General features: G+C 46.7%; 1 protein-coding gene and 1 long non-coding RNA gene across 3 annotated transcripts; both read right to left on the minus strand.

The window, feature by feature from the left end:
• Positions 1-12,481: 12,481 nt before the first annotated feature.
• Positions 12,482-18,613, minus strand: LOC118087456 (histone H3.3A). 2 transcript variants are annotated; one of them, XM_035120108.3, is made up of 4 exons: positions 18,506-18,613; positions 14,577-14,732; positions 14,141-14,294; positions 12,482-13,201 (listed from the first exon to the last, which is right to left on the minus strand). In XM_035120108.3, exons 2-4 carry the CDS (start codon positions 14,702-14,704, stop codon positions 13,073-13,075), a joined length of 411 nt encoding a protein of 136 aa, XP_034975999.1. In that variant the 5' UTR covers positions 14,705-14,732; positions 18,506-18,613; the 3' UTR covers positions 12,482-13,072. The 2 variants fall into 2 exon arrangements, with proteins under 2 accessions (XP_034975999.1, XP_034975998.1); XM_035120107.3 differs by having other exon boundaries at positions 14,577-14,735.
• A 1,722-nt stretch (positions 18,614-20,335) lies between these two features.
• On the minus strand, positions 20,336-20,883 carry LOC148685471 (uncharacterized). The gene is made up of 2 exons (XR_015950707.1): positions 20,665-20,883; positions 20,336-20,480 (listed from the first exon to the last, which is right to left on the minus strand). It is a non-coding gene; the product is annotated as an uncharacterized LOC148685471 (long non-coding RNA).
• Between the last annotated feature and the right edge of the window lie 2,145 nt (positions 20,884-23,028).

Genomic DNA, 23,028 nt, shown 5'->3' on the forward strand with positions numbered 1-23,028 from the left:
CTGGGCAATGATTTCACCTTGGTACCCAAACGGGGGTGCTATGGCCTACCTTCTCTGGGGAGGGAGGGATGCTCTCTGCCTCTGTATTAAAGGGTGTATTAAAAACAGGCGATGGAAGACTTTGCGATCTGTCTCCACTGAAGGCACAGCTTGGTAGAACCAAAAATACTCAGAGAAGTGGACGGGGAAGGTGGGGGTCCTTAGGAACACACACACACAAATCTTGGCCAGGGTTTGGCACTCCCCTGTTGAACAGAGGTTGCAGCGTTTGGAAATTTTAAGTTTAGAGGAAAAAGCAGGTAAGGGGCGACAGGATGGAAGTGTATTAAAAAATAATAATCATGAAATGGAGAAAGTAGATAGAGAAACGCTTTTCTCCCTCTCTCATAACACTTGAATTTGTGGGCATCTGAACACTGGGAGATTCTGGCTAGACTAATTACTTCTTTGTGCAGCAAATATTTTCTCCCCTTAAATCTTTTTTTTATTAATTTTCAATTTTTTACAAATTGGTCCCCATTTACAACAAATTTAATATATATTTTTCTTCCAAATTTGACTTCCCCCACGCCCTCCTAGATGTGTCGATGGTTCTCCTTAACGCTCCTGAAGAGCGTTTACAACACTCCTTAATCGTATCCCCCCCCATTATTCCAATTTATCTGCAAACGTTACAGATTACCTTACACGACAATATACAGTATTTACTTTTTTAACTCGACTCCTTTTCAAATTGTTTGTTTGTTTATTTATTTATTTATTAAATGTATATATACCAGCGGTCATCAAAATACCTCAGGGTGCTTTGCAGAATAAAATACAAGATACAACACAAGTAAATAATTAAACCGAAACAACAAAACAATAACACACAAACCTCTTCCCAGATAAAGGGAAGTCAAAGTCATGCTCTATTCAGCCTTGGCCAGACCACACCAGGAGTCCTGTGTCCAGTTCTGGGTGCCACAATTTGAGAATGACATTGACAAGCTGGAATGTTTGCAGAGGAAGGCGACCAAGATGAGTTGTTGTTGTTGTTGTTGTTGTTGTTGTTGTTGTTGTCCCCCGCCCATCTGGCTGGGTTTCCCCAACCGCTCTGGGCGGCTCACAATAGAACACTAAAAAGAGAATAAATGTTCAAACATTTTAGGGAACAAAACTTCGCTAAACAGGGCTGCCTTCAGCTGTCTTCAAAAAGTCAGATAGCTGTTTATCTGACATCTGACGGGAGGGTGTTCCACAGGGTGGGCGCCACTACCAAGAAGGCCCTCTGCCTGGTTCCTTGTAACCTCACTTCTCACAGTAAGGGAACCCCCAGAAGGCCCTCGGCGGCGCTGGACCTCAGTGGGTCTGGAAACCAAGCCTTATGCGGAACGGTTGAAGGAGCTGGGTATGTTTTGCCTGGAAAAGAAGAGACTGAGAGACGATATGAGTTACAAGAAATGAGATTCCGACTAAACATCAGGACAGGGGCAGATTTTGGTAGTATGGCACCCTGAGCGAGGCCAAAATTTGACGCTCCCAAATGAATCTTCTCAAGGATGGATCTTCTCAATTCTGCACCCCCTTGGCCCAGTGCTCTGTGTGGGGGAACTTCCCACACTGCCCTAAATCTGGTGCTGGTCAGGAAGAACTTCCTGACAGTAAAAACAAACTCCCTCAGGAGGTTGTGGACCCTCCTTCCTTGGATATTTTTCAGCAGAGGATGTGTGGCCACCTGCCATGGATGCTTTAGTTGAGATTTCTGCATCGCGGGGAGTTGGGCTAGATGGTTCTGGGGGTCCCGTTCTTTGGAGCACCATCTCCAGAAGACAAACTCTCCAGGGCACCTGTTGCTAGTGTTCCACATCAGCCCCCGAAGAAACAGGGAAGGGATTTTTAGAGGTTTAACCCAGAGACACCCTAACTCCCCAAACTGCCCCTCCCCATCTCTGGCTCCGCAGGCTTCTGAGGCCAGGCCGCCAGGGAGCAGCTGGGCGGAGAGTGTGGAAATCTTGATGATTAGTTTGTTTTTTAGACGCAGGGATTTGTGGCTGATTAACCTTAATCCGTTCAGTGTGATGGAACCCCATATGCGACTGGGCTTCAGTGAAAGGGGGGGGGACACGGGACAGGGAGGGGAGAAAGCGGGCACAAATCAGGAGAACGAAGCGGCCTGCCGTCCATGGAAGCTCACACCGCAATAAATTTGTCAAGGCACGCTTCCCCAACCTGGTGCCCTCCTGATGCACTGTCTGGCGGGGCTGCTGGGAGTTGGAGGGCCAACACACCTGGAGAGCAACAGGTTGGCAATGTTTGCCTTTGAATCTTAAGGCTGCTTTAAGGTGCCACAGTGCTCCCCCCGGGGGGGGGGTTACTTAGGGGTACGCAGTACCGGCACCTAAATTTCGTCGTTGTTAAAAAACGTGGCACTTAACTGTAACAACTTCACGGGACCGGCACCTGTTTTTCTAGAAGCACCGCTGGTTTTCCAGCAGCAGGCTAAGAACGGTGGCTTTCCGGTGAAAATGCCTACCCTTCGAAAATATATAGATAAATGCCGTCCCAGCGCACACCTGTCAAGGCTCCTCCAGATGACCTGTTTATAGAGCACACATCCTGATTTTGCTTCCACAAAGCTCATGCAGAGGTTAGATTGCATCGGGGTCTTTACTGAGCTTCTGCTCTGCTTTGCTTGCAAGGTTGTTCTAAGACATGGGTAGGCAAACTAAGGCCCAGGAGCTGGCCCAATTGCCTTGCATGTTTTTACATGAGTAGAATGTGTCCTTTTATTTAAAATGCATCCCTGGGTTGTTTGTGGGGCCTGCCTGGTGTTTTTACATGTGTAGGATGTGTTTTTTAATTATTTAAAATGCATCTCTGGGTTATTTGCGGGGTATAGGAATTCGTTCATTCCCCCCCCCCAAGATATAGTCCGCCCTCCCCCCCCCACAAGGTCTGAGGGACAGTGGACCGGCCCCCTGCTGGAAATGTTTGGTGACCCCTGTTCTAAGACAATGAGCGTTCCTCCCGATTTGATCACATGGCGTTTATACAACTTCCCCCATCTCTTCCCTAACTATGCTAAAAGTCTGTGGCTCTTAAAGCGGACACAGCTTGCGCTAAAGCAAACGGAGCCCCTGAAACCAATTTAATTGTGCAAACCTAAATTTACAGTATGCGCTGGAGCTCGTCTCCCAAAAAAGGGGCAGGCTGGATGGAGGCAATCTTGATAACACTGCAAAAGCGTCGTAGCTCAGAGGCAGAGCACCAAATGTAGATGTACCCTCTTCTCCTGTAGGAGGCAAACACATACAATGGAAGACTGTACGTACATGAAGATCATAGAATTGCAGAGTTGGAAGGGACCACAAGGGTCATCTAGTCCAACCCCGTGTTGCAGGAATATTTTGCCTCCAGGAACGTCTTGTTCTGTACCACAACTGGAGAAAACCATTGTGCCCAGCTTTTCAAAGTACATGGCTTCCCTTAAAAAAAAAACACCATGGGAATTGTAGTTTACCCTTTGTAGAACTATAATTCCCATTAACAAACTGAAGTTCTCCAGAATTCCTCGGAGGAAGTCACATGCTTCCAATATATTGCATGTAGGCCGAGTCCCTTTTTTGGCCACTCTAGGCATAGGATAGTTATTTCCAGTGTTTTTTTCCTGGGCGTACACAGGGGTATGCATACCCCTAAGCATTTTGTGAATCGTTGTCCTTTTACTGTATTTGTTTTTCCCGATTTGAACTATAACATGGTGATTTTATTGAGTCAAAATGAGAGTAAAGATTTTTTTTTAAGGAAAAAAAGCACTGGTTATTTCCCTTACTAGCGTGGGTCTTCGACAACAGCCTCGCATGCAGGCATTTAGCGCAAATATTTCCCTAATTGCCATGACCCAAAGATTCACCTGTTCAGTTTCTGTGTATCTCAGGCTGTTGCTAATGGTATAATAGGAGCAGCTTGAAGAAAAGGTGGCCATTGTGTTGCAGGGGCTGTGCTGGAAAGAACAGCAGCAACCTTACGTGAGTTTTGCACATGTGACACATAAACACACGCGCACATGGAATCTGATCATAATTTTTCTGAACGGCACGGTCTCTTCCTGGTGGCAGAACCTGGCACGGCCTCCCTCCTGTTCATTATATAAATGAGAGCAAGCTGGGAGGAAAGCCGTGCTTGAATGCTCTCCAAAAGCAAGGGCAGCTTTGCTGAGCGTGAGATGTATGTGTTGCAACTTCTCTCCAGAAAGAGATGATAGCTATGAAGCTTCTGACTCGACCCCCTCGCCCCCCGCACACACACACCAAAACAAAAACAAAAACCCCAGGCATTGCCCTTATCCAAGTTGGGAATACATGCCGGACAAAGGGGTGGGTGGCGGGTGAGAGACTGTGCTGTTCAAAGATGATTAACACTTGGCGACAAGGCATCCTCTGATGTTCCTCACTGTTTTCTCATGTACCATTTTCATCTAATGATAATTTCCTTTTGCGCAGATAGTTTTCCGTACCAAGTAACTTAAAAGACCCACGTTATGAATTCATCAGCTAAAGATCATGCATGTGTTTTATTTTTCTGTTGGAAGCCACCCAGAGTGGGAAAACCCAGCCAGATGGGCGGGGTATAAATAATAAATAATAAATTATTATTATTATATTATATATTATTATATTACCCTCCAACATTTCTCACATGAAGATAGGGATGTCATCTTCAGTTGTTGTTGTTGTTGTTGTTGTCGTCGTCTGCCCCAGTGCTTTTTTTCTTTAACAAATGTTATGGGGTACTCTCATTCTGACTCAATAAAATCTCTATTTTATAGTTCAAATCGGGGGAAATAGATACGGTAAATGGACAAAAGTACGAAGATTCAGAAAATGTTTAGGGGTATGTGTCGGTATATTTCACTCTCCCGTTGCTGGATGTGTGATTGTTACAGCACATGTCTGTGTTTACTTTCCACGCTTGGAAAGTGTGAAAACGGAAGCCAGTCTTATCTCGTCCACTGTACTTTTGTACTTTCTCTCTCTCTCTCTCTCTCTCTCTTGGAGAAGATGTGAGAGGACGCCATGATTGCTTTGTCCTGTATATATTGCTTAATAAATGACTTAGAATGCCGTACCTCATCTCCACATCGTTTCTGCTATACTCTGCTGTGTGAGTGTGCACATATCTGAGGATATGCGTCGCTGGTGTGCACCGGGACTGAAGATTTATGAACATCCCAGGCTGCGCTTCATAAGGAAGACGCCCGGAGAGGTTTGTCTCATTCCAGGGGCTGTGGGTGCCCCCCCCCCCGCCGTGTTCCGACAGTATGTGTACCCCTGTGTCACCCCAGCACTGCAAACATTTTATATTAAATCCTTTAAAAATAATTAATTCCGGTATTCCCTGGAAAGAACAAACAAATGCTGGGAATTGTAGCACTGGTAGTTGGGCTCTGTGAGTGACCCTTTTTGCTCTCCAGTTCCCCGAGGGTGCAGGAGTAACAGTTAAACCCATGTAGGTTTTGTGGCCACATCTGTATCCCACTCTGACAGATGTGCAGCATTCCTTCCTGTGTGCAAATCACTGAATAATATTTACCTCAGTTAATTCCCATCACCAGAATTGCAGCTTTTTCTTCCTTTCAGGGCTGCTGCACATTTTAACGTCTGCGTGAAAAATGGAAGCACCGCAGGTGAAGCATTTTTCTAGCCTAGCTGATACTTAATCACACTTGTTTGCATCTTGTGCCTTGTGGAAGGCAGACAGGAATGGCGCCTGAAATACAGCAAATATTGATTTTTTTAAACCTAGGGTTGCCACATTTCAAAAAGTGAAAATCCGGACACAAAAGTTGTTGAGGTGTTGTTGTTGTTTTTAGTTTTGCAAAATCTCCCTGCTTTTTAGGCACACATCCAGATTTTCCCAGACATTTCAGCAATTTCCACCCAGACACTGCTTCCAGCAGCCATATTCCGGGTATGTCTGGGAAATTTCAGATGTATGGCAACCCTAGTCTCCCCCACTCTTTCGTCTTCCTTGCAGCAATCAATATTTTGCTACAAAACCCATTTTAATATATTGTGAGTCTTTCTCTTTTCCACTGAGGGGGAAACAGAAATCTAGTTGTTTTTCAGGGCCGGCTCTACCATTAGGCAATATGAAGGGATTGCCTTAGGGGGAGCATCAGCTATAGCATCCTGGCTGTTGCTTCTGAACGCCCTGAACTTGTCCCCCCTACAATCTCGCCTGCTGCCTTAGGTGTGGCGGTGAACTCTTTCCCACCACCAATGTCGAATTAAGTTTCAGCCGCCAATCCGCCTGGTCAAATAAACCCCAGAGCAAAACGCTAAGATAAATGTTATTATTTACTTATATCCCACCTTTATCCTCCAAGGAACTCCAAGGTGGTATACATGGTTCTCCCTCTCCTCATTTAATCCCCACAACAACCCTGTGAGGTAGGTTAGGCTGAGAGGCCGTGACCGGCTAACACAGTGGTTTCACTTCACCCTCAGAGGCATACTCCATTGCCTCTCAAGACGGATCATAGAATCCTAGGATGCCAGCAAAATGGTTGTTCTTTCCAGACCCTCCAAGTGTCCTATTTTCCAAGGATGTCCCTGATTTAGAGAAGCCATCCCGGTTTCTGATTTGATCCCAGAATGTCCCGCTTTTCCTTAGGATGTCCTATTTTCATTGGAGAAACGTTGGAGGGTATGGCGTTATCCGACCCCTGAGCCATCTGAAGGCAATCCTGTTTGGGAAGGTTTTTTAAAACGTTTAATGTTTTATTCTGTCTTTAATATACTGTATGTTGGAAGCTGCCCAGAGTGGCTTGGGCAACACAGTAAGGTGTGTGGGATATAAAGAGCAAAATTATCCTTATGGGATGGGACGTCCCTATTTTTGTTGGAGAAATGTTGGAGAGTGTTGTTGTTGTTAAGTCGTGTCCGACTCTTTGTTGCCCCATGGACCAGAGCATGCCAGGCACTCCTGTCTTCCACTGCCTCCTGCAGCTTGGTCAAACTCATGTTCGTAGCTTCGAGAACACTGTCCAACCATCTCGTCCTCTGTCGTCCCCTTCTCCTTGTGCCCTCCATCTTTCCCAACATCAGGGTCTTTTCCAGGGAGTCTTCTCTTCTCATGAGGTGGCCAAAGTATTGGAGCCTCAGCTCCAGGATCTGTCCTTCCAGTGTTTGAGAGTATGTCCTTCTAAATCTGGGAGAAGGAAGAGGGACCATGGCAGAGGGGCTCTTTGACCCCTTCTCAGAACCCACTAGTCCCAATCCCCTTCTCCCCACCACAGCCAAATCTCTCGCTTTGACCTGCCTTTAAGCACAAGCACATTTAATGTGCAAAACAGGCTATGGCTTGGACAATTTAAGGTGCTGTTTCAGTGAAACACTGCTGCCCTCTGTTGATGGAAAATATAATTTTATTTTTTCAAAGGATTTTGCATCCACTCAATTCACTTTTTGGTTTTAACTATCTATCTATCTATTAATAATATTTATTCATTTTACAAGCAAAAGCAAACAAACATAAAAACACGCAAACACAAATATTACTTTAAAATTCATAATTTTTCTTAAACAGTGGTATGTGACTCCCCCCAATCCCCTCCATCTGAATTTCATACCAAATCATCTTTGGCAAAATTCAATACCTCATCAAAATCTACCTGTAAAATAACAAATTCTTTAAACTTAACCTATTCTCTACCTTTACACCGACAGCCTCTAACACTTTCACTAAAGGATATTAAATATTACAATATTTTCCAAGATATAACTTAAATTTCTTACAATCTTCCTCCACCTCCTCCTCTTCCCGGTCGCGGAGTCTCCCGGTCAGTTCAGCGAGTTCCATAAAATCCATCGTCTTCATTTGCCAGTCATCTATAGTTGGTATGTCTTGACTCTTCCCATTCTTCGCGAGTAGTAGCCTCACAGCAGTTGTGGCATACAGAAAGAATGTAATGTCCTTTTGGGGGGATTTCCTCCCCTACTATTCCCAGTAAAAAGGCTTCTGGTTTCTTAATAAAACACTTTCAACACTTTTCCCATAAATCTTTTCCCAGAAGTCTTTTACTTTGGGCACATCCACCACATGTGGTAAAAGGTTCCTTCTTTTTCTTTACATTACACTTTTTGGTTTTAACTATAATCTACCTTCGGATAGCTCTGGGATTCGACTCTGAGAAAAAAATTCTCTCTCCCCACCCAGTGTCAATATTTCTTTTCTTTTAATTACCCCTGAAGTTGCTTTAAGAAGGAAATGGGTGGGGTGGGGTGGGGAGGGAAGCCTGTAAACATTTTTGCTGCTGGATCATACCACAGCTTCCATAGAATCAGTGTTCAAGGGGACTCCAAGAGTCATCTAGTCTGACCCACTGCAATGCAGGAATTTCAAAACATGGTTCCCCATCCAATTTGAAGCCACACTGGACCCTGCTTAGCTTTGCAAATGTGATAGCATTTTTATTGCTGCATCACTAGGACGCTCAATTAAATAAAAGATGCCTCAAGGCCTTCCCCAAAAATCAACACCAACTTTCTGTGGTCGTTGTGCCAATTCTCTTGAGGTCACATCCACAGAATACATTTTAAATCACTCTTATGTCACTTAAGCATCCGTGGCTTTGTTGGAAATTAAAATATATTGGGGTGGGGGTGGGGATACCAGTCATGACTTCTCCCAGAGAATCCTGGGAACTAAGCGAGGATTATCTTGACTTGATGGCCTCTGACAGGTTCACATTAAATTTAGCATGGTTGCCACATGGGCCCAGCCCTGCGCCGACCAATTTTAGCTGCCTTAATAAGTATTAGGCGTCTGGCATCTCAAGCAGGGTTAATTTTGACAGGCGGGTGGGCACAGCCAAGGACAGGTTGGCTTTCCACTCCAAAAATACAGTCTCAAATCTTTGTTGGAGCTGGAACAAAAGCAGTGTTCACTAATGGTTAAAGCTGGGCTAATTGGAAGAAAAACTGCGGGTAAAACCTCAGAGTCCAAGGCTGCAATCCTAGCTTCACTTACCTTGTGAAATTCAATAGGACTTGCTTCACGGTAGACATGTTTAGGATTTTGCTGTTAAGGAGACGCTGGCTAGATTGCTTGTTGGGTAGGCAGGAAACAGGGTCATAAGGGGGGAAACATAGGGGAAAAAGGCTTGAAGAACAAAGATCTCTGGCTTACTGCATTACAAGGCCTAGGGCAGGGAGGGATAACCTTTTTGTCAAGGGCCGCATTCGCTCGGGGGTTATCTGTTGAGGGCTACATGCCAGGTGGAGAACTGAGCTAGTGGAGGTAGAGTCAGAGACAAATTAGCTCATTTTGGAATAAAATAAAGACAGCTCTGCTGCAAGTCTTGCCCTCGCGGCAAATTAAAATTAGAATTACAGTAATAGAATTCCCAAACCTCTTCTGGAGTATTTGGAAATAATCCCTTCTGAGTTTTATGGGGCTACTCTCAAGTAAGATGATTTTGTGTGTCTGTGTGCAGCAGACCCGATAACAGCTACTGGAAAGCAAGTGAAAGCAATTCCTTTCTGACTTTAGTGTACTCTACAGAAGCCTACCAATTTGTTCACAGATAGCCGACAGGGAAGGCTTTGCTCCCCAAACTGTACAACCAGGAAGAACTAGGATACTGCTCTGAAACTGCATGGGCTGATGGGAGCAGGGACATATTTCAAAGCCAAGAAAAACAAAGAGGAAATTAGCAGGAGAGAGGGAACTCTGATGAAGTGGGGGCTGTTTGAGGTGTCAGGGGCCACATAAAGTGAGGCTGGGGGCCAGCAGCTGGTCACCCACCTGTAGCCTATGGAGTGGAGGAATTGCACATTAATAGCATCCAGACAAAGGACAATTAGAAGCTTGTGGATATAGGGTGACTCGTTTTAAGAGATGCCAAGCAGGGAGAATTTCTCAGGAATCTAGTGGAAAGCTCACCCGTTTCTCAGGGTGAGACACTATAGCGGTCTTCTCAGCCTTGGGTTCCTGGACTACAACTCCCATCATTCCTAGCCAGCACGGCCAGTGGTCAGGGTTGATGGGAGTTGTAGTTTAACATCATACAGGTACCTAAGCTTGAGAAAGGCTGCCTCTTGAACTCACAGCAATCTGCCACAAGCAGAGAGTAGTCACAGGATGGCACCTTCCAGCCACCACATCTAGGCAGGAGATCATCAAGCATGAGTGTCGAAAGTGAGGGTCTTTCCTTTGTACAGTAGGCCACCTTTAAACCCCACATGTAAGTGAAAGGTATGTGGACATACATCCCTCTCCTTGAAGGCAGGCAAGAGGCATTAACACAGTTGAAGGACACAATCCATCCAGCCATAAACACTCAAGGAGGTGGAAGAAGGCTGGTGCAGCACTGGCAGAAGCCTGAAAGGCTGTATTTGGCTTCAGGACCCAAGGCTCTCCAGCCCATCCTGCAGTTTTTGTGAAGGAAGGCATTTTCCCATATATATTTATTTATTCGCTTTACACATTGTCTTATTGCCAAGGCACCCAAGGTGGTTTACAGCTTTGCCATTCTGCCATTCTCCCACCCACTTGCTGGCAGAGAGCAACACAGAAATAATCCCTGCCTTCCTTCTTGCCCAGCAGAATGGTGTCCTCAGGCCCTGGTTTGGGGCACATTCTGACCAAAGCAAGTCCTGATGGTGTCTTTGCCTCCCTCCCTCCCTCCCGGGAAGAAAGAAACCTGCTTGTTCATTAAGATTGCTGGAAGTTCTCCTGATGGTGGTACCATTAGCTGAGTCAGGATACATGGGGTAGTGCCTCTGCCCTTCAGAAATAAGGCAGGTGCAAACTGTGATACACCTTAGTCACCTGCTTAAGGCCTGCTTTCGTAGGCTTTATTAGCAAGCTTGGAATATACACTTCTCCTTCTCGTGGGCAGGATTTTATCTTACTGCATTTTGTGACCTGCTCCGGTATCATTCACATGAAGAGTGGCATAGATTTTAAAATGAATACTTCAACTAAACTAATGGGCGGTTTCTACAAAAACCTGCTGCTCAATTAACCAGGGGCACTCACCTTGTTAAAAGCATCTTCCAGCATGCAGGTGAAACCACCCAGGTCCACTTTCCATTGCAGAGTTTATACAGAACTACATAGTTCTTCAAATACATTGTCAACTTCACAGTCGTAAACAATGTCCCGGCATTTCTGCCACTATTTACACTAGAGCTTTTATTTGTTAAAGAAGCAGCACCTGGGACAATTTTTTTTTTCCAAAAAACCTATTCATTTTTGCCATTAGGGAGTTTTTTTTTTAATCACACCCAATGGAGTAAAAAAAAAAGCCTCATGCAATTTTTTTCAAACAAACAAACCTTCCTTGGAGGATTTTAAGCAAAGGTTGGATGGCCATCTGTCATGGATGCTTTAGCTGAGTTTCCTGCCTTGCAGGGGGTTGGACTAGATGACCCAAGGCGTCCCTTCCGGCTCTACAGTTCTATGATTCTATAGATCAAGGGAAGCAGGTTAAAATGCCCTTCCCTTCCGATTCAACACACACAGCTTGGTTTAGGACATCCTTCTACCCCGAGATACACAGATGTATCAGGGTAGCAAAGTGGCTCCCCCCAAAAAATCCTATGTAAATTTATTAGTTTCTGTTAAGTAAGGTTAACTCAATCAAAAGGATTTTAATGAATTGACTTTAGACTGCAATTTAACCCCAAACACAAGGTAGGGTTTGTATTCAGGATAGCGTTATCAACTTTTTCTAATGTCATCAGAACTGGGCCTGTAACAGCAGCTAAATAGAATCCCCCCCCCTAACAATGATAATCATGCCAGGAAAAGGTTCGCTTCCTAAATTACTGTACTCTTTTGAGGGACCGAGGCTGCAATCTTAACCCCGTTTGCCTGCAGTAGGACTCGCTTCTCACTAGGCAAGGTTAGGGTGGTGCTGTAAGCTATGAGCCAAGTGTTCATGGTTCAAATGTCACCACTGCTACGAATGCAAGCCACTCTTCCCTTAGCCTCAGATCTGCAATACAAGTACAGTAGTACCTCAGTTTACAAACTGAATCCATTCCGGAAGTCCGTTCTAAAACTGAAACCATTCTTAAACTGAGGCGTGCTTTCCCTAATGAGGCCTCCTGCCGCTGGTATCTTCCACCGTTCGGCTTCCGTTTTTAGACCGAGGTAAAGTTCGCAAACCGGGACACTACTTCCAGTTTTGCGCAGTTCGTAAACCGAATAGTTCGTAAACAGGGCTATTCTTAAACTGAGGTACCACTGTATATGGTAATAATGGCCTATCCTTCAAAGAGCTTACCAAGACAAGGTACGGGAAGTGCTCTGTACATTCAAAGAGGTGCTGTATGAATATTACTGGCAACCCATATGCTGGCACTTTTTGGCTTTTTAAATTTTTCAACAGCACTGCAAACCACAGGGTAGTCTCGCTTTCTGTGAAAGTGGGATCTGGCAAGGTCTCCCACAAACCACCATTAAGTAAAAATTAAGGAAGCAAATATGTTGTCATTCAACATTTATTTTTTATTTTTTACTGTCTCAAGATGAGTAGTCCCTATTGGTACAAAGGTCAGAGTCACAGACACAAGACACATGGAAAATAAGGGGGGGGGGGTTAGAAAGCACTCCTTGCCTAGATAAAGATAAAAAAGACTAACAAAAGAAAAAGAGTGTAGTGTTCTTTGCAGATATTTTACAGACCGAAGACCAAAAGCTCTTTATCATTGAAATGCCTATTATCTACTTAAAGTTGTGTGTACAAAACCAGATATTTCAAAAGTGTCCCCTGTTGGGTTTTAATTTATTTTTTTGCAATTCTGAAAAAAAATTACAAAAAACAACATCCAGAAGTCTTGCAGGTTTCAAAGGATTTTTTTTTGCTTGTACATGATGAATAGGAATCAAGTCTCCCAATCTTGGAGAGGTAATACAATAGATTATCTAACATTTTCTCACATGTCCTAGCCACTACAAACAGGAGTAGGAGGGGGGGGGGAAATAAACCTGGAGTGTATTCTAAGTACACTGCACAAGCAGGGGTGGGGCTGCCTGGGGAGGGGCATAAATGTTAGAAGGGGGAGGGGAGGAGAACTTAAGCCCTTTCGCCACGGATGCGGCGAGCCAGCTGTATGTCTTTTGGCATGATGGTGACCCGCTTGGCATGGATGGCACACAGGTTGGTGTCCTCAAACAGACCCACAAGATACGCCTCGCTGGCTTCCTATTGAGACAATGAAATTCAAAAACAGAGTAAAAATAATGGAGCTGCTTTGTAGGGAGCAGTTTTGAAATGTGCAAGCGTGGACGGGGGGCGGATACAAAATGGAGCAGCCAAAAGGGGCGGGAGAGAAATATTGAGAACAACTTATTCACACCCCAAGCTCCCAGGAGGAGGAGACGCTGCCACACTCTTATCTCAATTTCATCTTTGACAGCGACACCTTCTTTTTAAAGAAGTGGAAGTACCTCACTTGCTATGGCAGCAGCTGTTCCTCACTTATCGTACTTTTGAGCACAGATGGTTGCTGCCAGAGCAAGCATGACCTCCAAAGGAGGAGGAGGAGGAGGAGGAGGAGGAGGAGGAAGACTGGAAGGGAGGGTGTGACGGCGCCTGCTCATTTCTCTTCTCCAAGGCTGCCTCAGCCCATCTAATAGTTTCAACAGTGGCGGGGAACCTGTGGCTCCCCTGATGTTGTTGAACTACAACTCCCATCATCCTTGGCCACGTTGGCTGCAGCTGATGGGAGCTGGGCGCCCAAGAGCATCTGAATCAGCACAGGTTCCCCACCCCCTCTTTATCAACCGAGCTGCAATAAAGGCAGAAAGCACCTCTCCAAACCCCAGCACAGCAGAAAGATGCACAACACCACCACCCCCCCAACAACTCTGCTCAGGCACAAGTCTCCAGCTCACATCTAGCATGTCCAATGGATGCTAGATGCAGCTTATGAATTTAGAAGGTGACAACAGCGGAGGTGTTTCAAGAAATATCAAGCAGCTCAAGAGAACAGTCTGAGGGCATGTGACACAGCTTGTGCTGCAAAAAGCAAGCAGGGTTTCTTTTTGGCCTTTAAACTCCCAGAAAGGAGCAGCCCTCTGGAACCAGATACTAGTCTTCAGGACGAAGAAGGGAGAGGCAACAAGGAGACGAGGCACAAACCTGCAGAGCTCCGATGGCAGCACTCTGGAACCGCAGGTCTGTCTTGAAGTCCTGAGCGATTTCACGAACCAGGCGCTGGAATGGCAACTTGCGGATCAGCAATTCTGTGGATTTCTGGTACCGCCGGATCTCTCGCAGTGCCACAGTGCCAGGCCTGGGAGAAATTATAGGGAAATAGTTGTCATCTCCCTCCAACCTTGCTAACACAGCTAGAAGTCATGAGGATGGAGGGAAACAGGGTACAGAAACTGAGCAGCAACCCCCTCCTTCCCAAATCCCCAGCACCATGACAACTTTGGAGAGCAGTTTTACTTGATGCTAGGGGCTGACCAGATTGTAGGCTTGAGAGCAGTTGCCTGGCTTCTCTGTGCCCCTCACACCACCCTGTACTGGTGGTCAAAAAACTGAGCTGCTATCAAGTGTCTGTTCCAAATACCTGTAACGGTGAGGTTTCTTCACTCCACCAGTGGACGGTGCACTTTTCCGGGCGGCTTTGGTGGCCAGCTGCTTTCGAGGAGCTTTCCCGCCAGTGGATTTACGGGCAGTCTGCTTAGTACGGGCCATCCTGGGTGGTCCTTAAGCTGCAAGAAACCTGCTAAGGGAATGGAGTGCAGCTGAGTTTATGGGGAAACGGGGACCCCTTTGAAAGCTCTGTGTCCAATTTGCACTGTAAGGTACTACACACTAGCAACTCTGGGGCCTTGGGCTCAGTTTACAAACCCCATTTCATGGTAAAAGCATCTATGAACAGAATATATTTATAAAAAGGGGGGAGGGAACCTCTAGATTTTCAATGAACATTCCCCGAAACCAGAAAGCACAACCCTGTCAATTACAGAAGCTAGGTTTTAGAAGGAACCTAATGGGTTATCCATAGCAGCACCCCAGAACAACCACCTGCTGTATATATATGACTCCTCAATTTTGTCCAAAAGCTTGATGCATCATCTTTATGCATAGCTTCTTTAAGCAATTCAGCTGCCTTATTCAGCTTCCTGAACCAATTCAGTTTGGCTATCAAGCCGTCACAGTGGACAGCATCAAGAGAACTGCTGAAGCTTTACAGATGGACACATGACATGCCGAGCCCTGCTTTCTCTGGAAACTTATTTCAACACCCGATAAAGTCCTAAAATTAAAACATTTACATGATGCATTACCTATATCTACTTTTTTTGTCATTTTATCTGAGGCACACCTGCATTTAACAGTTTGAAGAGCAGGAGCCCAAAGTTCACTTGCACAGAAAGATGAAGTGCGCGACAAACAAACTTTTACACTAGCAGTAAAGTAGTTCATGCTGTCTACACAGACACCACAGTAGGAAGTGAACTACTCCTGTTTACTTGTATCTGCACCTACAGAGATTAATTACTTCAGTGAGGGAAAGAAAAAGCCCTTCCAGGAGCGCAAGTTGTTTTTCTTCTGATCAGAAATCACTTAAGTCAGCAGAGTCTGGCATTATACACGGGGACATGCAAAAAAAGGGTCTAATAAAAGAATGTGTCTCAGCTCCACAATATATTCCCTCCATTTCACCCTTTCTGTCATACACGCTGCTCCACAGACTTTTCCCTCTTCTCCTCCCCCTTAAAAAAATTAAGCAGGCATCAGCTAACATAAGACTGCAATCCTATACTTGGAAGTAAGTCTCATGGAACTCAATCAATCTTACTTCTGAGAATGCACAGATAGGCTTACAAGGTAAAAACCAGAAGGCCCAAGAAATGCATGTGCCATATTTTAATACAGAGAATTACTTTAATACAGAGCATTAATTTCCAGAGGGATTAATTCCCAGAGGTCTGTTGCAGCAAAACAATAATCTTGTGGCACCCTAAAGGCTTATGGTTGCAGCCATTGCTAGTCCTACTCAGAGTAGGCTCAATGAAATTAATGGATATGACTAACATGGGTTTATTATTTACAGGTAGGTAGCCGTGTTGGTCCGACGTAGTCGAAACAAAAAATAAATTAAAAATTCCTTCCAGTAACACCTTAGAGACCAACTAAGTTTGTCATTGGTATGAGCTTTTGCGTGCATGCACACGTATCTGAAGAAGTGTGCCTGCACACGAAAGCTCATACCAATGACAAACTTAGTTGGTCTCTAAGGTGCTACTGGAAGGAATTTTTATTATTATTATGGGTTTATTATTTCTTAGGTACCTTATTCATATGATTGCAAGCTGTTTCAAATTGTTTTTAATATTGTGTTTTAATTGGTGTAACCTGCCCTTGGACCTGAGAGTGAAGGGCAGGTAATAAACTATAATAATAATGAATTTTAATCGGTCTACTCTGGGTGGAACTTACTTGGATACAACTCTTTAAAATTATGATGGCAGAAACTTTCATGGCATTAGAATTCACTTTATTAGATGCAGTAACTTTTCCCAGTAGGAAAAGGTCAGAGAAAAGTCAGCAGAAAAACAACTTAAGACAATACTTCCTAGCTTCCTAATTCTGGGAGAGAGTAAAAACTAGCAAGGATGCAGTATTGGAGAGGGAAACACTGTATGATCAGACTAATAAAAGGGCAGATGGTATTCTAGTCCACAGTAATGGCTCTGAATCAGAATCTGGTTCTGTAACATTGTTGGCATTCATTGTTCCACAATGAACAATTACTGGGTGTGAGAATGTGGATGATTTGTAGAAGCCATGCTTCCTTGCTCATACTGTATCTCAGTTCTATTCTGGATTCAAAACTCTACCTTCACTGCTAGCAATAAAAAGTACTGTAATATCAAACATGCTGAGTTCAGAGAGCTTCCTAAACTATCTCCAGTATTTGTAAAGCAATCTCACAAATATAAATTAAGACCACAAAACAACATAAAAACCTTAACAACAACCAATGTTACAATATTTTTATAGTTCTACATTCTCTAGGGTGAAAAAACTACTATCAAAATGCACAAGCAAATTTATAGTTTTTTAATTTCTAAAATACCTGAGGGGTGGAGAACCTAGGCGAACCAACTGTTTCACCTTCAAGTGTGTGTGTGTGTGTGTGTGTGTGTGAGAGAGAGAGAGAGAGAGAGAGAGAGAGAGAGAGAGAGAGAACAGTATTGTGTAAACAGCAGTGAGAGAGCACTGCACCTGGCTCACAGTGGAAACCAGCAAGGCTTGCTTTTAAGTAAACCTGCTCAGGATTGCACCATATCGACACCGCCCCCCCCCCAGCAAAAAAAAAAAATACTTCCATTACAACTCACAAACTGCTTTAAAATCCTAGACACATACTGCATCTAGAGACCAAGCCTTATGAGGAATCCTGGAAAAGGAGACTGAGAAGAGATTCTATAGCCATCTTCAAATATATTAAGGGCTGCTTCATGGAAGATGAAGCAAGCTTGCTATCTCCTGCTCTGGATGGCAGGACTCCAGCCAATGGCATGAAGTTAAATAAGAAAGGAGATTTCAACTAAACATCAGGAAGAACTTTCTAACAGTAAGAGCAGTTCGACAGTGGAACAGTCACCCCCTGGCCTGGATGAGGGCAGACAGAGATTGGTGGGGCAGTTCCCCAATCGCCCTAAATGGGCCAGTCTCTACAGCTGGTTCTATAAAACCTAGAAAACCAGAGTTAGCAGCAAGGCCAAAGAAAAGGAAACGCCTGTCCTCATTAGGTGGTCCTGGCAAATAGAAGAGGCAGTTGCCATGGTAACCACAGCCCCCCACATCCCGTACTGGTGGGTGGGGAGCACGGGCAGCAACAACATTAGGAAAGCGGGGGGGGGTTGTTTGTTCACGGGGAGGGGCTGCGATGACCTCTGGGAACTGGAAGCATTGGGGCGGCTACATGGCCAGGACACCTGGGGAACACCTATGAACCACACCGCAAATGGACTACCCGCCCCAGGAGCCTTTGCGGAGAACGCTTCCTCGTATTGGCTGCCCGGAGTCAGGTGGCACAAAAGCACTCCCCGTCTCCACACCCGCAGGCCACAGAAGCCTTTCTTCCCGACTGGCCAGCGCGCGGCCGGCCAATTGGTTTGTAACCCGGGAGAGCAAAAGGGGGAGGGGGAGGGCACAGATTCTCCGAAAAATGCTCCTCGGCGATTGACACCGGCTGCCGACCAATCCCATCCCGAGCTCCCTCAAGAGTTTCGGGCCTATCAGCGAAGCGGTCGTCACCCTCGCTCTTTCAGCCAATAGGCGGCGAGATGCAGACGGAAGGCGGGACTTGGCGTATAAGCGTTGGCGTGTGGGGGGGGAGAGAAATGAAGGAGCGAAGGCATCGCCTCAGACGACCTCGGTTTCCAGTTGGCCCCCCTTTTCTTCCCTCCCCCACCCAACAGGACAAGAGCGCGCGGGAAGCGGGGTTCGGGCGGCGGCCCCTCGCGGCGTTTTCGTTACCTGAGCTGTACGCCTCGCGCTTCAGCGGCCGTTGGTGCCGTTTGGTCGTCCCGTGGCGGCGCTCGCGCTGCTCTCCGCTCCCTTCCCGCTTTTCCCGCCAGCCCCAACAGAAAATGGCGGGTTCCAGGGCCAGGCTATTTAACCATCATGCAACGGGGCTGGAGCGGGGTGGGGGAGGGGGAGGGAACGGGTGGAAGAAGCGGCGGGTCGGCTGAGGTGAACGAGGCTCCTCGGGAGCCATCTTGCGCGCCTTGTCAACGCCTCAGCTAGGCCCTCTCCGCCTCTGCTCCCGCACGGAGAGCCCGAGAGAGAGAAAGCCATGAAACGCCAGGGTTTCATTTCACATAATCGCAACAGTTGCTCTCTCCACAAATATCTAGCCGTCGTTTGAAAGAAGCTGCTCTGGGGCAGACGATAGACACTAAATTGTGGCAAAAGCAATGTGTTTTAATGGAGCTCTGCCCAGCCAAGCCATGCTCCATTCTTAAAGGAGAATGGCCGGTTTACATGAGAGTCGAACTCAGTCTCGCATGTGGTTCTGAAATAATCGCCTCAACGCGTTTTGTAACAAAAAATCAGCACACCTGTAATAATATCAAATGAATGCGAACTTAAGTTGCGCAGAATTAGGCCTACGTGAATCATGTCAACAGTGTTATGAATTCACATTTGGGGTTTCCTACACACCGCTACGAATGAACAGAGAGGGGTAACCACAGCTTGACAGCTACGGCTACCCAGAGTCCTTCGCACCACCATTTCGCCGCCACAGCTTGGCTCTCCTTCCCTCCAGAGACCCGCACCCCCTCCGCAAGGATTAACATATTCAAACACCTCTCAAACACCTCCTAAAATCCAACATAAACTCTGCATTTCCCCTTCGCCTAAGGACAAGCATATGCAACCATAAACTCTGCATTTCCCCTTCGCCTAAGGACAAGCATATGCAACCATAAACTCTGCATTTCCCTTCGCCTAAGGACAAGCATATGCAACCCTCGCCTAGACAATTATCATAGACCATTATCATAAACTCCACATTCCCTTGCTCCGTCTTCCCTCCTGTTCAAGACAAACAGCCCGATGAGTCACAGCCCAAGCTAACAATAATCCTGTCACGGAACTCAATGAGGCATAAGTAAACATTGTAACACTGACAGCCCGAAACCAAGAGACAATTGCTACAAGCCCCGATACAGCGTCTCCAGAGAAGAAGGGGGGGGGGGGAGAAACCCAAATTCAAAGTGACACTTTCTAAACTCCACCAAGTAACGCAGCCCATCTTTATACAACCTTACCATTTTATACAAACCTTATACAAACTTGCTATGAACTTTTACCTTCTCGTGATTATATGCTTGCTTCTTGTGATTACATGCCTGCTGGCCTAATGTGCCTTAAATGTGAGAAACCCCTTATATCCCTTGAAAGGCGTCCCTCCCTACATGCCTAAGAACCTAACCACAACCTCCATATTACTCTTGATTAATTAAACTAGTGTTCCTCTGTATTAGAAAATAGGTTGTTAGTATCTCTTTGTATTAGAAAATCACTGTTTTATATTTTAGAACTGTATACGTATAACCACAACCTCCATATTACTCTTGATTAATTAAACTAGTGTTCCTCTGTATTAGAAAATAGGGTTGTTAGTATCTCTCTGTATTAGAAAAAATCACTGTTTCATATTTTAGAACTGTATACGTCAGGATGTATTAGAAATGTTTCCATACTTATTTTCTGTGCAACCCTTCTCTGACCCCAAGCCCCCCTGAAATCTCCCCATCACCGTCCCATACCCAACGAAGGAAGACACGGACAATAGAAGGATTAGCTTGACAACTTTATTCAAATTAAACATGCCATAGTCCATCTTCCCGCGGCCTCGAGGAAAACACCTGCCGGATGAAAATCACCTCATGGAAATCGTCAGGAAATCGCTCCACTCCTGCGCCCATCTCGAAAGATTGCCCACCTGTCGAAACAAAGGGGAGTGCCATCAACGACAGGAGAAGAGAGATTGACATCTCTCCATCTGAAAAGAAAAGTCATCTCCGCACCTAGCTAATCCGATCTCCCACCCGTCGCCCTTGTCTCCCCCTCCCTCCCAGTCCAGAGAATTCCATGCATGAACAGAAGGGTATATAGGGGGACTTCACCATTTCCCGGGGTCCTTCCTTTTTTCCAGAGGCAGGGACCCTACAGCTGTAGTTTTCTGCATTTTTTTCAATAAAGGGATCTGTTTGTTTTCACTGACAGCAACGCGTGGTCTCTGTCATTTTCCCGGCGGAGGCGAACCAAGCGCAATCCCGGAGCTTCCAAGCCGCGCCTGTCCCTCTAACAGGGAAGCGCATTTTGGGGACAAATTTCCACGACAGTTTATGGCGAGCCAGCCAGGAGCCTTCGTTTAGCCGTACTCTGGGGGAGCCGTGGTTGGAGGGCCCAAGCGCACCCAGCCATTTGCAGGGGGGATCTCCTTCCCTGACTGTCCCTGGAGTTCTGGCCTAACTGGGATCCTTAGCGGGACCACACAGGGAAAACAAACAGGATCCAGACGGCCGTGGGGGTTGATTTTTACAAGATTTTCTTCTCCTGATTGTTGCGAGGTGACCAAGCTTCAGGAAAAGAAGGCAGCGCGCTGCAACGTGAGTATCAATAGGGAATTGGCTCTTTGGGGTGGGAATTGTCACAGCAATCAAACTCTTTCCTATTTTTCACAGCCAAAAAACCCAAAGCCCGTCGGAGTCTGCCCAGGCTGGAAGGTTTTGCGGCTGCCCTTTCCCTCCCCAAGGCTTGTTGTCCGTCGGAGTTTTGCCCAGATAGCAAGCCTTGGCAACTCTTCCTTCTCTCGCTTAGCTATCCCGGGTGAAGACGCCCCTCTGCCATGGCGACCTTTCTTAGGAATGACCCATGACCAGAGATTGCAAGTGCGCCCGTTCCCTTTTCCTACTTTGCATTCCTCAGGTCCGATCTGGCATTGTGTGGGCAAGCGTTCAGTAGGACCTGAGTCTAGAGTGTAAAAGGCAGGGAGATTGCTGTGGCACTATTAAATTTTGGGTGGGAGTAGGAGTCCTCCTCGGAGTGTGCCCACTTTCCTAGAACGTTTTCCTAAGGAGACTTTCCAAACCCCATTTTCCCTTAGAGAGCCCTTTAGCAAACCTTCCCAAGCCCACTTTCCTATCGGAGTCGGTCCACTTTCCTATCGGAGTCTGTCCACCTTCCTTAGACGTGCCCCAGGTTCCCCAGGAGTCCCCAGAACCCCGAGAGACCCCAAAGCCCCGTCGGAGACTGCCCAGGGCTAGAACTTGCGCAAGTGCCCCTTCGGAGACTGACCAGGGCAGAAAATGGGTGCACCCTTGTCCAAAGGGACATCGCTGCAGGCTTCAGGGGAGAAGGAAGCTCCGCCGGAGCTTACTTCTCGCCTGAACACTGACAGCCCGCTGAAATACGTCCTCAGCCACTGGGACGTCCTTTCAGACGGGAAGGGAATATCGCAAACCAAGTTGATGAAACTCTGCACAAAAGATTGGGTGAAAATTACTGCAAGGCAGCCCGCAGAACTGCGATGGATAAGGGAGGGATCCTTTAATCTGCAACGACTGGCCGCGTTGCGTGTCGCCCTAGAAGACCAGTACCCCCTCCAGATTAGGTACCTTGATATCTTTGAGAGCGCCCGAAAGAAGCTGAAGGGTGACAGCACAGCACCCCGACAAATGCCTATCGTCACCCCACTGAAGGGGCCCCCGCCATACCAAGAAGCTATGTTAGAAGAACCCTGCGAGATAGCCTCCCTAGCACAGAGGGCCCCCGTGGGATTGCCCCCGTCACCCCCAGCAGAGCCAGCTTCAGTGCCTGCTCCAGCTTCGGTGCCCGCTCCTGCCTCAGTGCCCGCTCCAGCTTCAGTGCCTGCTCCAGCTTCGGTGCCCGCTCCTGCCTCAGTGCCCGCTCCAGCTTCAGTGCCCGCTCCAGCTTCAATACCCGCTCCTGCTTCAGTAGCCGTTCCTGCGCCAGTGCCTGTTCCAGCCTTTCAGCCTCCTGCCTCAGTACCCGCTCCTGCTTCAGTAGCCGTTCCTGCGCCAGTGCCTGTTCCAGCCTTCCAGCATCCTGCCTCAGTACCCGCTCCTGCTTCAGTACCCGCTCCTGCTCCAGTGCCTGTTCCAGCCTTTCAGCCTCCTGCCTCAGTACCCGCTCCTGCTTCAGTAGCCGTTTCTGCTCCAGTGCCTGTCCCAGCCTTTCAGCATCCTGTCTCAGTACCCGCTCCTGCTTCAGTACCCGCTCCTGCTCCAGTGTCTGTTCCAGCTCCGCAGTTGCCAGCGCCAACACCGCAGCCGCCCGCTACGACTCTCCAGGTACCCAATGTCGACGCCACAGCCAGCGATGGTCCTCAAAGCACCCAAGCCGCAGCCACTTCCATCCCGCCTGCTGCAAGCCCGGTTGCATCTCGAACCCGGAGCCATAGCATAGACGAGAGACTCCTTTTCAAATTTGTTGATATCTTGGATGCAGTAACTAAAGCGCCACGG

Source organism: Zootoca vivipara, chromosome 6 (assembly GCF_965207765.1).
Source record: "Zootoca vivipara chromosome 6, rZooViv2.hap1.1, whole genome shotgun sequence".
Classification (NCBI taxonomy): Eukaryota; Metazoa; Chordata; class Lepidosauria; order Squamata; family Lacertidae; genus Zootoca; species Zootoca vivipara.